Source organism: Aspergillus nomiae (assembly GCF_001204775.2).
Source record: "Aspergillus nomiae NRRL 13137 chromosome Unknown contig00287, whole genome shotgun sequence".
Classification (NCBI taxonomy): domain Eukaryota; kingdom Fungi; phylum Ascomycota; class Eurotiomycetes; order Eurotiales; family Aspergillaceae; genus Aspergillus; species Aspergillus nomiae.
Window position 1 is genome coordinate 26,622 of NW_015378342.1, and position 15,442 is coordinate 42,063.

The 15,442-nt window shown below is 49.9% G+C and overlaps 6 protein-coding genes across 6 annotated transcripts; 2 read left to right on the top strand and 4 right to left on the bottom strand.

The window, feature by feature from the left end:
* Positions 1-263: 263 nt before the first annotated feature.
* Positions 264-749, bottom strand: ANOM_007443 (uncharacterized protein; the record flags this gene model as incomplete). The annotated part of the gene is made up of 2 exons (XM_015552699.1): positions 264-397; positions 587-749. The coding sequence occupies 2 exons, from the start codon at positions 747-749 to the stop codon at positions 264-266; spliced, it is 297 nt and encodes a 98-aa protein (XP_015404096.1).
* Positions 750-777: 28 nt separating this feature from the next.
* ANOM_007444 (telomere maintenance protein PBP2) lies at positions 778-2,543 on the top strand (the record flags this gene model as incomplete). The annotated part of the gene is made up of 3 exons (XM_015552700.1): positions 778-1,505; positions 1,569-2,445; positions 2,501-2,543. Coding segments are annotated over 3 exons (1,419 nt in total), but the record flags the coding sequence as incomplete, so codon positions are not given.
* A 149-nt stretch (positions 2,544-2,692) lies between these two features.
* Positions 2,693-3,673, bottom strand: ANOM_007445 (uncharacterized protein). Its single transcript, XM_015552701.1, has 2 exons — positions 3,347-3,673; positions 2,693-3,266 (listed from the first exon to the last, which is right to left on the bottom strand). The coding sequence occupies exons 1-2, from the start codon at positions 3,390-3,392 to the stop codon at positions 2,776-2,778; spliced, it is 537 nt and encodes a 178-aa protein (XP_015404094.1). The 5' UTR covers positions 3,393-3,673; the 3' UTR covers positions 2,693-2,775.
* Positions 3,674-4,013: 340 nt separating this feature from the next.
* Positions 4,014-8,505, bottom strand: ANOM_007446 (FG-nucleoporin NUP159; the record flags this gene model as incomplete). Its single annotated transcript, XM_015552702.1, has 3 exons — positions 4,014-7,606; positions 7,660-8,353; positions 8,419-8,505. 3 exons carry the CDS (start codon positions 8,503-8,505, stop codon positions 4,014-4,016), a joined length of 4,374 nt encoding a protein of 1,457 aa, XP_015404091.1.
* A 476-nt stretch (positions 8,506-8,981) lies between these two features.
* On the top strand, positions 8,982-10,217 carry pup1 (proteasome core particle subunit beta 2). The gene is made up of 3 exons (XM_015552703.1): positions 8,982-9,233; positions 9,303-9,350; positions 9,450-10,217. The coding sequence occupies exons 1-3, from the start codon at positions 9,108-9,110 to the stop codon at positions 10,092-10,094; spliced, it is 819 nt and encodes a 272-aa protein (XP_015404092.1). The 5' UTR covers positions 8,982-9,107; the 3' UTR covers positions 10,095-10,217.
* A 261-nt stretch (positions 10,218-10,478) lies between these two features.
* ANOM_007448 (uncharacterized protein) lies at positions 10,479-14,736 on the bottom strand (the record flags this gene model as incomplete). The annotated part of the gene is made up of 8 exons (XM_015552704.1): positions 10,479-12,394; positions 12,442-12,829; positions 13,509-13,875; positions 13,938-14,094; positions 14,161-14,322; positions 14,381-14,460; positions 14,560-14,576; positions 14,719-14,736. The coding sequence occupies 8 exons, from the start codon at positions 14,734-14,736 to the stop codon at positions 10,479-10,481; spliced, it is 3,105 nt and encodes a 1,034-aa protein (XP_015404090.1).
* Positions 14,737-15,442: the final 706 nt, after the last annotated feature.

Below are 15,442 nucleotides of genomic sequence, written 5' to 3' on the forward strand. Positions count from 1 at the left end.
GGATAGAGTGATGGTGCAGCACGATATATACGAAACACGGGTTGGGTGTTGACACTTGAGAATATCCACACCAGCAAGGCCACAGGAGCCTGGTCAAAGCCTGCTTCTTTGAATCAAAGTAATGTGAAAGGAGATATTTGGGTATTCATGTATTGCATGGGGTTGTTTTCTATGCCCTCACACGTGATAATGATAGGTAGACTATGTCCAAGGTAGGCTAGCGTGATCCCGTGCCGACGTTTCGCCTCAATCACACCTTAACCTCATCTCTTCACCGCGACATCGCGACTTCCTCCCCTCCATCCATCATCGTCACCTTCTTCTCTTTGCTTGGCATCTTCAACTCTGTCGCAGCGGTGGAGTCGACTGCCTGTCTTTGTTACTTGGCTCTTATCCGCTGTTTTAGCGTTTGTTCAAGCCCCTTTTAGCCCGGCGCGTGGCAGACTATCTCTGTGTTCTTACGCCCTGCGACGATCAGAGACATTGTGTTTTCTTTGGAGGAAAAGGGATAGTACAGATTTAGCAACTTGACTTTGCTCTCATATTTTCCCTTGCCCACGCTGTCAGCCTGGCAGCTCCCATTCACGTTCGGACCCTGAATCCTCACCACCACCACCACTATCACCGTCTACATCTCTCCGTTTTATCGTGCCCGATCCGATCATCTCTTCTCTTCTTCTCTCTTTCCTAGCATAGCTTTGCATACGTGAAGCTTTCTGCTCAAATCCAAGGCCCGTGATTCCCAGCATCTTCACTCTTCCATCGGCCATCCTTCCTCAACATCACTTTGTTCATCACTGTGCACGATTACCACCAGCATTCCTAGTCATTTCAAGCACCAGATTCCCTCTCCCGACCGCCAGCACCAGCAAGTCTTATTGGGAACTCCTGGTGTACATAGTCGATCAAATAAAGCAGAAAGAAAGAAAAAGAAAAAGCTATTTTGATACTTCGACTTCCTGCGTAAGTGAAGCAAGACTACACAGTTGAGAAGCAATATGTCTGCCTCTCCATCCGCTTTGCAATCCACCAAGCGTCCCTTGGAGGACCCTTCCTCGCCATCAGGTCCCAATGATCAACCGGAGGCCAAGCGTCCTGCTTTGGACAAAGTAGTAAAGGGCGATGAGTCCGAGGCGTATGCGGAAGTGAAGACCGAGTCCTCAGGCGTGCCCAGTGCCAATGCCGATGGCCAAGGCGACACGGTTGTGCCTGATGCTCCTAATGCGAAGGGCACTCACCCTGAGACCCAGCCTATCCAGTCCACTGCGTCCCATGCCGAAACTGGCGCTCAATCAGAACAGCAGCGCCCCCAAGACGAGTCAAGCTGGATCCATATTCGGGCTGTAATTTCTAGCCAGGAGGCTGCTACCGTTATTGGTAAAGGTGGGGAGAATGTATCACAGATCCGTCGTCTCTCCGGCGCCAAGTGCACTGTTAGCGATTACTCTCGTGGAGCAGTGGAACGTATCTTGACTGTCAGTGGTCCACAGGACGCTGTTGCTAAGGTTGGTTATATGCATCCTTGTTGCTTAGCTGAAGTCTAATTGGACTTGCTGACCGGGCTTTAGGCTTTTGGTTTGATCATTCGTACCCTAAACAATGAACCCCTTGATGCGCCTTCCACTGCCCAATCCAAGACATACCCCTTGCGTTTGTTGATCCCCCATATCCTTATTGGCTCCATCATTGGCAAGGGCGGTGGTCGTATTCGCGAGATCCAAGAGGCCTCTGGCGCTCGTCTCAACGCTTCAGATGCTTGCCTTCCCCTGTCCACTGAGCGGTCCCTTGTAATTCTGGGTGTTGCGGATGCGGTTCACATTGCCACCTACTATGTTGCTGTGACATTGGTTGAGCAGCTCACGGAACGATTTGGCGGGCCAGCGGCTTCTGCTTATGCCACTCGCAGTGGTGGGCCTGCTGGAGCTGTGCCCGGTGGTATGCAGGTTGTCCCTTATGTCCCTCAGCCCGCTGGCGGTCAATATGGTCACCCTGATACCTTCAAGCGCCACCACCCTCACCCCAACCGGGCTGCTGCTGGTGCTTATGGCGTTCCTTATCTTCATGGACAGCCCGCTCCCGCCCCTGTAGCTCAGCCTGCCATGCACTATGGTGGTGCACCTCAGCCGTATGCTGGCGCAGGCCCTCACCAGCCTGCCCCTTACGGTGCTCCCCAGGCTGCTCCCGCACGCGGTGGTCCGACCCCAGTCGCCCCTGTTGGCGGAGCTATGCCCGGTCAACCACTGACTCAGCAGATCTATATCCCCAACGACATGGTTGGTGCCATCATTGGCAAGGGTGGTGCTAAGATCAACGAGATCCGTCACCTTAGTGGCAGTGTAATCAAGATCAATGAGCCACAGGAGAACAGCAATGAGCGTCTGGTGACTATCACAGGTACTCAAGAGTGTAACCAGATGGCTCTGTATATGCTTTACTCCCGACTTGGTTAGTTTTGACTCCTGGGTTCTTTCAAATATTTTGTTACTAACTAGCAATACAGAAAGTGAAAAGCACCGTATCTAAGCGGGGGAATGAGTCTACGAGCTTGCTTAATCTGTTTTCTTTCTTCCAGGAGCATGTGGGGATTTCCTTTTTTTTTTTTTTCTTTCCTTTTTGCGTTGCTCAAAAGTCGTCTGTTTATGGTGACTTTAATGATTCGTTTCGGGTATATGCCTTCCAAGTTGTAATTTATGGAAAAGCGCTGTCCGTCAACATTCGTTGTACACATTATCACCAATCTAACGTAATTCATTCCACACTCCATCCACAACCACTTCAAACTTTCTTGAAAGAAACATGCTTCATCCCCAAAGGCGGCACAGAAGGAATCGCCTTCTCCCTAATAGGCGCAATCGTCCTCTTAAACTCCTCCGTCTCCCTCGCAGCCTTATGCATATCCACCGACTCCCACCCCACAACCAAAAGATGCAATACCGCCTGTCCAGACGGACTCTTCTCATGCTCCAATGTACCAGGCCTCTCCACCTGCGCCATAGCCCACGACTTCGGCCTCTCACCCTCGGGTAATTTCTCTGTCAGCGCAGCGCGGAACTCAATAAGATCGGCATTGAGCTTCTTTTGCTCCTCAGGCGTCAGGGAATTGGGGAAGGTGAGTGCGACCAGCTCCGTGACGGGGTTGGTGGTTAGGGACTTAGTTTCGGTGATTGACGGCGTGAGCGTGGTGAAGATGACGCTCACTTGAGTGTTGGGTTCGAGGTATGGGGTTAGGATTTGTGGTTGGATTCCTCCGTGCGCGTCGGCCCAGTCTGCGATATGTGTTCAGTATACCTTGGTTTTTTCATTTTGCATCTTCCATTTTCGGGAGGAAAGACTGGGTGGAACTTACTAACTACCCATACTATGATTTTTCGTCCTCTATGGTTCTGCCCCATGCTGAGCTTTTATATCCGCTTTGGTGCTTGGCTGTTTGGAAGAGTTGGAGTAGTGCTTGGCCTTCATCATTTGAGGGGTCTTCGGGCTTTACTGAGGACTTGAGCTGGAAATGTATGAATTCGCTGACTTGGAGAGCCATGTTGGGTGCGCTGAGATGGCGGGGTTGTTGGAGCTTTGTATGATCTGGGGGGTTCCAGTTTAAGACCAAACCAATTCAGCTCAGTGGACTCGAAAAGTTTCTCTATATCCCGGAGGACTATTAAGAATTGACCCAGGCTGGAAGGAGAATAGCAAGTATGAAGGAAAACAGTTGCATTGAGTGATAAACTGTTGTCACCTTGCGGGCGATGATGTCAGAGTCAGACGCCCGTCATCAAGGCCGCAATTCCCCACCCTAATTAAAAGATGTCAATAGTGATAGTATGAGGTTATTATAAAGACATCACATCATTAATGAAACATCATTAGCGGGTCAATATCCAGACCGATATGCCAATCAAACAGCGACTAATGCTATGTACAGAGAAAATAGCCAATTGCTCCCCACGCCCATATCCCGCTATTTTTTAGGATTGTCCATATTCTGAATCAGAGACGAAGTAGAATTCAAACATGCACTTCTACAGGTCATCAACACTCCTAACCTTCGATTTCTTCTCACTAATTGCCTTCTTCAGATTCCCAACAATACGTTGCCGGCGTTGCACCTTGGCCTTCCATTGCGCACTCTCTTCTTTACTGACAAGATCGCCAACGCCTTCCACGCTTCGAAGGCGGCTAGCACGAGCTGACCCGTTGATGCTGGAGCGGAAGCGAGCAGCAGAGTCTGGTGTGTGGTATGCACTGACGGGACCATCAATGGAGCCCCGGGACCCTGGCGTCGTTGGGAGTCTTCCCGCAGACTTTTTAGGAGTTGTAAATGGCGACCCCTCACGGCTTGCTGGCGACGTAGTCGTGTCAATACCCAGCTTCTTCAGCTGTACTTCCAGGAAATCAATATCGCTGCTTTTGCTTTCAGCCATATTCATCATAGTAGAGATGGTTGATGTGACCGCTTCGACTGTTGGCCGTTTAACAGACTGGCGTGAAGCACTGTCAGAGCGTGGGGCCTCAGCGATCTTCGCCCGTAGGAGAGAAACGGCGGACTCGAGATCTGCTAGCCTTGCCTGAATATCAGTAGACGTTGTCCGAAGGTCCTGCTGAAGGTTTGCTTGTTCAGATGACAGTGGTGCGGAAACGATTGCAGCGGAGTCTGTGTGGGCATCCAGTGCCTTCCGAATACTAGCACATTGACCTCGCAGTGTGAGTATATCTTTGCTCAATAGTTCTCGACAGTCCTCGAGCTTCTTCTCCACTCCTTGGACTCGTTGTTTCTCAAGCTCGCCGGCAAGCATGACTAGGGCATCATCAAGCTGCTCGATTTCAGAAAGACGTAGCTTCTCGTCCAGAAGATCAGTTGGATTATCACCTTGCAACATATTGACCCAGTCCGAATTACTAGATGATTGCTGGTACATAAGGAAAGCGGACAAGGACCGTGCGTTGATACCTAGTGTATCTACCATAGAGTTGATATCGCGATAGAGCCTTTCAATTTGGCCGGGGATACCTGGCTTACTAGTCTGGCCAGTGTAGTCTTGATGAGGGAGGAAAGGATCGAGGGTAGGCACAGGCTCTATGGGCCGAGCAAGGTCGGCACGGAGCCTTTCATCTTCGTCATCGTCAGAAAGCGACAGTGTCTCCTCCTGTTGTCGCCGCGCTTCGAGTTTCTGTTGAGCTTGTGCTTCCTCGATAGCCTGTGCCGAAGGCTGTCGAAGTTGATTTTCACGTTTCGCTAAATCACTGAGAGAAGCTTTACGTGCAGCGAGAGTGCTGCCAGGAGCTTGCGGTTTGAACAAACTCCTCGGGGCGCCATTTCGTACTGGACTAGGCGACCTGAGGAACTCGCGGTTTGCCGAAGGCGCTGGGGGTAGAAAAGGTTTCCGAACTTCTCCAAATAATTGCCGTGACGGTTGATTCGAAGCCTGACTAGGTTGGGATACTCCCGCGAATAACCCACCGGCTGAAGCTTTGCCAGAAAACCCAGCCCCAAAAGAACTTTCTGGCGATAACTCCGGAGTTTCCACCTCAGATTCTTCTTCCTGTTGCTCAGCATCTGCAACATCCTCGCCACTGTCACCGAAATCAGACTCGTCTTCCACATCGCTCAATTCCTTCTCAGATTCATCTCCTTCCGCTTCTGAGTCATCAGGGATAGGGGCTGGAATATCAGCAGGAGCGGGCGACGGCTTTACTGCGGTGAAATCAGGAGGAAGTGGTGCCTCTTCGGGTTTAGCATCCTCGGGCTCCTCTTTCTTGGATTTTAATGTAAAGTCAGGAGGCAGCGGGAGTTCTCCTCCGTCATCTTGTGGAGTGGACTTCGGTTGTGTAGTGAAGTCAGGAGGAAGAGGTGCGTCGTCGATGGAGCTCTGAGAAACGTGGGAGGAAGCGGAAGTGTCACCAGGTCCATAGGAGGCCTTGCTTGTTGGATCAGGAGGCAGTGGTGGCTCTTCCGATGCATCAGGAGTCTTCTGATCATCAGCAAGATCCTCCTTTTTCAAGGGTGGACTAGCGACGGGAGTCTTGTCTGATGGCGGAGACAGAGGGATCGATGCTTGCTTTTCAGAATTACCGAGGATTGAGAAGGGAGATTTGTTCGTCTGGGCTGCACCAAAAGGCTGCTGAGGTTTGTTGGGAGTACCAAAGAGCGACGAAGGTGCAGGTGTGTTAAATTTGGTCGGCGCCCCAAACAATGAGGGCGCTGGCTTGTTGGCCTCCGGTTTCTCCTGCTGGCTGGAGGTAGGTTCATCTTCCATGTCGTCCATGGACTCTGTGGGCGGGCTAGCTTTAGTGGGCGTAGAAACCATCTCATCGAAAGACCCGAATAGTCCGCTGGAAGGTTTCTCTGGTTTGGGGCCATCATTGACAGCAGTACCGTCGCCCTTAAACGAGGGTTCTAATTTGAACCCATCAGCTGGAAGACCGAACGGGTTCTTTGCTGGTTCTGCCTTTTGGGAACCAAAAGTAGTGCTTGTATTAGCCTGGCTACCAAACACCGACGGTACCGGAGGTTTCGAGAAGGGACTTTCTCCAGTCGTCTTCGCGAAAGGCGATCCCCCAGCTGGCTTAGATGCCGCAAGCCCAGCAAAACCTCCCGAGCTAGCAAATGAACCGAAGCCACCACCAGAGGTAGCACCCGGAGTTCCGACCGAGAAGGAACCAAATCCCTTCCCAGGTGTCGAAGGTTGTCCAAAGGCTGACGGTGTGCCCATCGATCCGAAACTGGATTTACCAAACTGGGAGGCCCCACGGTTTATTGTGCTCGGAGTGCCGAAGGAAGGACTCGCCTGGGATCCTATCTGAGACGGGGCTCCAAATGAAGGTGCCCCAAATGTAGGTTGTGAGCGGCTTCCTAATGTCGAAGTGCTACCAAATGCCGGCGTGGCAGAGGGTTTTCCAAACGGAGAAGGTGCCCCCAGTGCAGATGGACTGCCGAAACCGGACTGTCCAAACGCAGGCTGTTTGGGGGGCTGTGGTTGCGCCTGCTGCTGGGGCTGGGACTGGGCTACCGAGGCCAAGCCATGATAGGGAAGTTTCTGACGAATAGACTCGGAGTATATGAACCACCATGAGCAGAGGATACCTTCATTGTTGAGAAGCAAGAGGTTCGGCAAGGGAGTTGAGCTTTCAGAAATATCTTCGCCCGCAATCGGGGAGACGACAATTTCTGTGCTGCTCAGGTCGATTCCCAGACCAATCACTGAAGTCTCCTCGCCGGAGTCTGTAAGTGGAGGAGAGGCCCGTTTTGTGTCGTCATTAAGTTCAGTCGTGGTGAACAAATTAATGGTGGCCTTGGCTGCATCGTCACTTGCCAATGGTTGCTCTGACCTCGTCACAAGACCAACATCGGTGGACGCGGTAGAAGAAACAATTAAAACATCCTTTAGGTGTGGCTTATAGTCTCTCAGACGTGCAATGAACTGGTATGCCGGGGCGCGTTTGACTCCAAAAGGTATGCACAACTCAGGTAGTTTTTGAATCAGAAACGGTGCCTGTTTCCTTCTTGTGATAACGTAATAAGAAGATGACGGCGTTTGACCGGATTCATCCTCGGCATCATTCGGTGTATACACCATCAAAAAGATGTCGTTCTCTAGCCAAGCAATAGACGACACTAGATTCAGTTAGCTAATTGAAAAACCTATGAGACGTAGCATTGGTCGTTACCATGACAGTTTCCCTCTAGATCAGAAGGACGTGGTATCATGTCTTTCTGAGTACCATCTGGGGTCATTTGGTAACCCGTTCCATCAGCAAGTCCAGCAACGAGTTGCTTCCCCTTGTTACTCCAGCAGACGGAGCTCACCCCAGTCTTCAAGACATTGCCATTCGGCCCCGAAACTAGGTTTCCCGCCTTGAGATTGGCAACTAAGAGCTCACCATTAGTTGTGACGAGCGCGACAAGTGACGAATGCGCCTCATCCGATGGTGGCGCAGGATTCGGAGCAAGGGATCGAAAAGTGGCACCGTTCGTTGGGATGGATAAGGCTGGTTGCGCATTGCCTGTCGACAAACTCGTAGTCTCGTAGACCACAAGCTGAGAGCAATTCTCTGTGGCTAGTACTAGGGCGTCATCACCTGAAGTGAAGGCTATATGCGTGGGACGTGCAGGAAGGGGTATCGTTGCTTGTGGTTGGAAGGGTTTTGTTTTGGCCTTGTCTTCGGTGGGAGCAGAAATAGCCTTCCTGATTGCGTCGGAGGAGGCAATTGCCAATGAGTCGGGGCCCGCACCGACTATGACGCCTTTCGTGGGCGCGATAGCTAGAAGTGAGGATGATGGAGCCGGAAGGGCATCTTCAGGCCAAGGGGTAGGAAGTAATCGGACGTTGCTGTCGCTCGAGACACCTTTGAAACCGACTTCCTGTATTCACAGTTAGTTCGTCTGCGGCGATCTAGAGCAATGGCAAGCACAGGATCGCGACAGACCTCAGCATAGACATCTGGGAGCTCAGATCCTAGTTCCGCTGGAATATTGCCGCCGGCGGGGTTGGACGCCCCGAAGCTGAAAGCCATTCTTAGTCTGTCGAAGTCGGCTGATATTGAACGGGGACGGTCGCCTAATGATACCCTGCTCTTTGGAGCATGGGTAGAAGGGGGGCTCTGTGGTAAAGATGAAAATGAGCGACGCTGGAGTGCTTGGGGACTCCGGTTAAAAAGTTGCCAAGTGCGCGCAAAAATCTTGAATACCTCCCCTCTAGGGAAGGGAGAATTGTAAAGAGGGAGAGGATGGGTATACTACAGAGTAAAATCTGCACACCGAAACCGAGCGATGTAAACAAAAAAAGCCACGCGGCTCTGTGACTGGTAGTTGACAGCAGGCAAGCAATTAAAAGCAATGGCGGCGGACGATCTCGACGGGCAAAAACAGCAAGAGCTTCTGACGGGCCGAGCGTCTTTAATGCCTGAGGCACTAAGATCAGGCTGCGGGAGCTTCGTCACTCCAGCTCGACCTCGCCGCCATCACCAACCGACTAGCTACAGCTGTTTCCTTCTCATCCCCGTCACCTTCCTTATCACCCGCCTGTCCTGCATAGCTCGATAAGGTGAAGCCCTTCATATCTTGAATCCACTTGGCCGTCCCTCTATCCAATCTATAATTACTCCACGCCGACACCATGACCGGCTTTGACTTCTCCAACTACAACCGCAACGCGGCTCTCCACGCCAAGGGAGTGCCTCTACCTAAGGCTACAAGCACAGGTACCACTATTGTGGGCTGTATCTTTGACAATGGTGTTGTGGTATGTTATACCCGCATTCTGATCGTGATCCTGCAACCCTTTGTCTTTCGAAGCTGACCCTCATCACAGATTGCGGCAGATACCAGAGCTACTAGCGGACCCATCGTAGCGGACAAGGTACGACCCGATCATAAGCCTATCATATCCTCCGTCTTCCGTGGCAGCCACCATTACGTGATAAGCAGCTTTACTAATAGTACTTGGGGGGATATATAGAACTGCGAGAAGTTACATTATATTTCGCCCAAGATCTGGTGTGCTGGTGCTGGTACAGCTGCAGACACGGAGTTCACCACCGCCCTGATTAGTTCAAACATCGAACTGCACTCCCTCTCAACGGGCCGGGACCCTCGAGTAATCACTTGCATGACCATGTTGAAGCAGCACCTCTTCCGCTACCAGGGACACATTGGTGCATATCTGGTAGTAGCTGGTGTTGACCCGACTGGCACCGGTTTGTACACAGTCCACGCCCACGGTTCGACAGATAAACTTCCGTATGTGACTATGGGTTCTGGATCGTTGGCGGCCATGTCCGTTTTTGAGTCGACGTGGAAGGCAAACCTGAACCGCGAGGAAGCGGTCGAGCTCTGTGCTGAGGCGATCAAGGCTGGTATTTTCAACGATTTGGGATCGGGTAGCAATGTCGACGTTTGTGTCATTGAGAAGGACAAGCCCACGCAACTCCTGCGGAACTATATCAAGCCCAACGAGCGTGGTGAAAAGGAACGCAATTACCGCTTCCCCAGAGGCACGACGGCCTATTTGAACCAGAAGATTATTAGCAAGGAGGATATGAGGAAATATGTCACTGTGGAAGAGGCTTCCGGGGACCCTAATCTGATGGAGGTGGACTCGTGAGGTAGGAAGTAAACCGATATTTATCAGAGCCTTATTATTTATTACACTGAATCACGCACGAAGGAATTACATGATGAGTATTTCGCGATAGTTTTGGTTTCTATTATTATTCAGTATAGAGCCTGCGAACCAAACACGTGTAAATATACAGGTCCCCTCTGACAGTCGGTAAGTGTTGGTTGAATACTGGAGAACACATTTCTCATTCGATATTCAACCGATCAAATTTATCTGCTAACAATTGCATAATTGTATTTACAAAAGTAATGTAGTATACACAACGTCAAAAGACAACTGGGTATATTTCATAATCGCTCCAAAAGTTTGTACAGAACACAAGCGTTCCGTATTATCTTTTAAATTCCAGAGAAGACGAGACGAGGGTCATTGCAACTCAAGCTGACTAGCGTATGAATCAGATTGGCCAACCCTTGGCACCATGATATCTAGGACTTCGGGTCCTTCGACCTCCTCCACAAGATCTAATATATATGCGTATTGCATGGATGAAAGGCGCAGCCCCTCCCTTCGGTACCGTACCACCCCGACATGGTACATAGCACGCACAAGGGAAGGTTTCACGGGCGCACCGTGTTTTACTAAGAAACGATAGAGCCATTGAATCAGGCCGTAAGCACGGCGTGCACTCAGCTGCTTCGAGCTAGCAATAGATATGGCGATGAGGTGCACCATATCAAGGGCGGCGTGGGGATCTGGGCACTCGCTGGTTCTAGCCTCCGGATAGTAGCGTACAAGGGCCTTTTGAGAAGCGTCTGGAATAGGTCCCCATGATCTTGACAAGGCGATCTTCAGAGGTGTGTGACAACGGAGTAGCCGAATTAAAGTCCAGACATTCTGAGAATCGCCGGTACTTGCAATCTGGATACTGTTCTCCAGGAATGAAGGGCTGGTAACATTAATTTGCCGGACCAACCTTTCGAAGTCCGAAAAGAGGTGAGGAACCGTCTTCCTGTAAGCATCCCCATTTGCGAAGATGTCCAGAAGTGAGACGTTTGATGACTCTAGCCTATTCAAAGTACGCCGGGTCGCTTTCGTCATCCGCTTTCCGGTAGTCAAGTGAACGGATAGCATCAAAAGACCGCTAGGTGGTATACCCAGGTCATGGATTCCTCCTACGAGGCTGCTCAAAAAGCTCTCTGTGTTGAAATTGTCCACGCGGCTTTTGTAGAGGCTCAGAAGGCGGGATACAGGATAATCTGTGGCCCTCACAACATGTCGCCATAGTGGCCCTTCAGGAAGGTATTCGCTAAAGGTTCGCAAGACCCAAAGTCGCAAAATTATCCGTTGTTCCTGTGTCAAACAAGAGGTACTGAGTGATGTGGTGACTGGCATGTCACTCCAGGCAGACGAGGAAACAAGGCCGGGGATGTTCTGAAGACGGCGTAAATGGTCCTGCCACATCTCAAACAGGTGCTGTTTCCGGGACGCAGCCAGTAATTCGGTAACAGAGATTATGCAAAGAGAGGCCTCATCAGGTGTAAAGCAATTCAAGAGCCCGCTTATGTAGTCACCGTCCGTTTTATGATCCAAGGAGAACTTCAAGAACCGTGTAATGAACAACGGAGCCCAAGAACGATCTTGTGTCGCGCTGATTATGTCTCTTGCCAAGATAAAAGAGTCGTACATGTCCATCTTCTCTAATCCCTCCAGCCATGCCTCAATTGTTTCTGTATCCAGGTTTTCGTATTCGTAGATATTGCACCTTCCAATCGCATCCCACATCCCCCTATAGTAAGCTGTCAGAATTCTCGCGTCCCGTTGTCTCACCACATCATCTCCAATGACTCTTTCAAACAGAACCCTTATGATCTGGCATAATTCATTTTCAGGCACTCTTCCCAGCTCCAGTGCCGTAGTAACGTTGCCTAGGAGAACGGACCGTTTGGATAGGTCTGCACCGCGAGAAACGAAATGCTCCACTGTGCAAAGATAATTCCCTGCTCCCCGAGTGTTCAAGTGCGGATCATCTAAAAACTCAATGAGCCCGTCGGTGGCGCACATGTGGTTGATCGATTGCGACAGTAGATGCTCGAATATTAGCCGGCTGTATGCAGGCTCCTGCTGAAGATCGATTCGCAGTCTTCGAACGACATCCTTGATGGCTGTTATCGTCTGACAGTCCTTCAAAGATTCCGCCAAGCATTGCTCGAGAGACGCCTTGTCGGCCAGATATGAAGATCCCTGCCACCCGGATGATCTGGAGAGTTCATTCGATTCGGTGGTCTCATTGTAAAAGGGCAAAGGGTAAGCCGGTGCACCCATTGCGTAAAAAGCTGACCCTGAAATACATTAGATACTCTGCTGGATGCCAATTGAGCATATATACTCTTATCCGATGGGCGCCTACCTTGAGCCTCACGCGGTGCGTTCCGTGATTGCCCACCAACCCATTTCATGTGCTCCCGTCCATTGCGCCCAAACAAACACCCAATGTCATCCAGTGGCCCCGACCCCGCTAGACTAGCCAGTGCAGTATTCCTTCTTTTTGCTAGCCGTCTCCGTGCTTCTAGAGGTCCCGGCACTCGGCTCTCATAGCGTCTTTGGCCGTTTGCGAACCGTCGGAACGTTGACGCGAGGAAATCTTCGCTAATCCATACATGATCAACTAAGGAGTGTGAGGAAGGCGGTACAGCATGCCTATATGCATGTCTACCGAAAGACATGAGGGAACGAAAGCATGCGACAGCAATTGAATGCCCGAGAGCTGTCGATAGCTATGGGTGACTACGGAATCGTTGACGGAGGAAAGTTGCTCACGGAGTTCCCCAGTCGGGCTGACTAAGCTATGGTCCGCACCAACCAGAATTGTCCGATTTACATACCTCAGGCTGCACTTCTGTGCCCTTGCATAGAAACCCAGATAATGGTGCCTTGGTTGTTCTTGGTCGTCTTATATTGCAAAATATTGGCAACTATGGCCCTTGTGACTATATATATAGATCCATTCATTCAGATGTCTTCTCAGCCCTGAGCTAGTGACTGCTTAATGACAGTCTTCAGCGCAGATGCTCTTTTCAAAGCCATGGGATATATTTAGCAGTGAAGGAAGATTGAAATAGCCAAAGAGAAACTAAAGAGAAAAGCAAAGCGGAGGAGTAGGAGGATGTGGCAAGCAACAGTGAATAAAGGGGAAGAGCGCCCTGCACGCCTTCCCATGCATAACTTTTTTCAGTCAATGGTATCTTATGCTAATGCACGCCAATAAAACCAACAAATCGAGAGAAAAGTAAGGTCAAAAGTGTATATAAACAGGAGAGTTTGGAGAAGTGATGAGGGGATGCATCATGGATTTTGCTCCCCTGGTAGTGGCTTTCGTCCTGTCACGACAAAAAAGTCCAAGTAACTGTGAACGTCGCGGTTCTGGATACTTTTCCTGACGTCAACCAGGAATACCTCGATTTCAGGTTTCGACCAGCCCAAGGCAGTAAGAGGTTTGTAAGACCATCCCGATAAGGCTTCCAGCCAGTTTGCCTCATTCCATTTGCCAATTTCTTTCATGTGCGGGTCGGTAGGCCATGGGTTGTTTGGAACTTTCTTGATGCGTTCTTGTACATCCACAAATCCAACCTCTCTCATCCAACGAGCAATTCTGTGGGCTACGCGAAACTGCCGTGGGGGATCTGTGATCTGGCCAGAGCGGACGTTTAGATCACACCAGTCGTGCAGAGCAAATTCACTGAACTTTTCAGGGTCGTCCGGTGGCATTGTGCCGTCATCGCACTTTGGTTTCGGGTCGAATTCATGGCATTCCATATAGCTCCTGGCTTCAGGTGATTCAAAGCCTTGCGTAGGAGTTCTTTAAATGAGGGTAAGGATCCTGACATGTGCCCTGTGTGGATGAGGTCAAAGTGGTCGGAGCCCCATAACCATTCATCTTCAGTGGCATCATCCACTAGAAAGTGAACGTTTTCAGGAACTTCGTTTGGTTGAACGGGTGAAAGATCGGTGCCTATTATCTCGGCTTCTGGGAAGACGGGCGCTGTGTAGAAAGAAAATGGTAAGGGATTGCTCGAAAGTGGCGTCGAGATACGGAAGGAATACTTACCCATCTCGATGGGCCATATTCCAGAGCCAGTGCCGATATCAAGGATTCGCTTGGGGTGTTCTAGTGGAGCAAGAAACAGGCGTCCGTCGTTGACCATTTTTATCATATGGTGTTGCATGTCCAACCGATCCAGCTCCTGTTCATCGTTCGGGTATATATACGCTGAAAATGTTAGCCAGAGAGCTCAAGAACATCATGTTATCAAGAGCAGACAACATACATCCTTCATGGTACTTATGGTATCGTCTGCCATTCTCAATGGGATAATCTGTTACACTGGCTGTCAATGACTGAGTGTCACTGTTTACAGCTATTAGTTCCAAGGTTCCAAGCAACTCAGTCCTACTTTGTCCATGGCTGAATTGGACAGGCGTCATGAGGTGAATAATAGAGACTTACTAGTCACGACTAGATTCCTGAGACATTATTAGTGAGTGTCACTTGAGTGGTACGAAGCAAGATGATGAGGGCTGGATTTATGGGAAAGCAGCCGTTACTTTTAACAACTGAGCGTGAAACAGAGGGATTGTGATGGAACTAAGAAAGGGAAAGGCTTACAGCCGGCCTTGCACCCATACTGACGGGTTCTGCGCTCTGGGGCTAGGAAATTGACCTCGAGTGGGGTGGCTATTAGTTTTCAAAATCAAACAACCGGGAGGATCAGTTGGAAGAAGAGACCAAGAGATAGGAGCCAAACTCGACGGCTTATTGGTGATCAATATTTACAAGAAGACTGGTGATAGGAATGATATTGATGAAGAATAATGGCGATCCAAGTTATAATTATCACCATATGCAGTGCAGACCGCGCATATGAAACAGTGCGAAATTCGATACTTTCGGTGCCACGGAACTAGAAAAAGAATTATACTTAAAGTAGCCTGGTACTCGGTAGGCTCATGCCATTCCTCCCCAGCTAGTCTAGACAGGGGGGACCCGATCGTGTGGGTTAGGGACTCCGTTGATTTAGAAGGGTAACCGGACACCGTACGGAGTCGTAACCTAGTGGCCGGCTGCCTTTTCCTTCTTTTTTAATTTCCTTCCTCGAACCCGGCAGCATGGATTAAGTTTGACTTTAGCAGGACGGAGTTAATCATAACCTAAAAGGATGAGAGCGAGGAAAATCACTTTGTAATAGTAATGGGCTTAGGGGGCTTTTTTTTTAAAAACAGGCGGCCATGCCGATAATTATTGCATAATTCTTGTCCTTCTTTAGAAAATTTTCAACCAGAAAATTGACAAGGGGTAAAAGGTTAAAAAAAAGTATTAAAAAAAAAAAAAA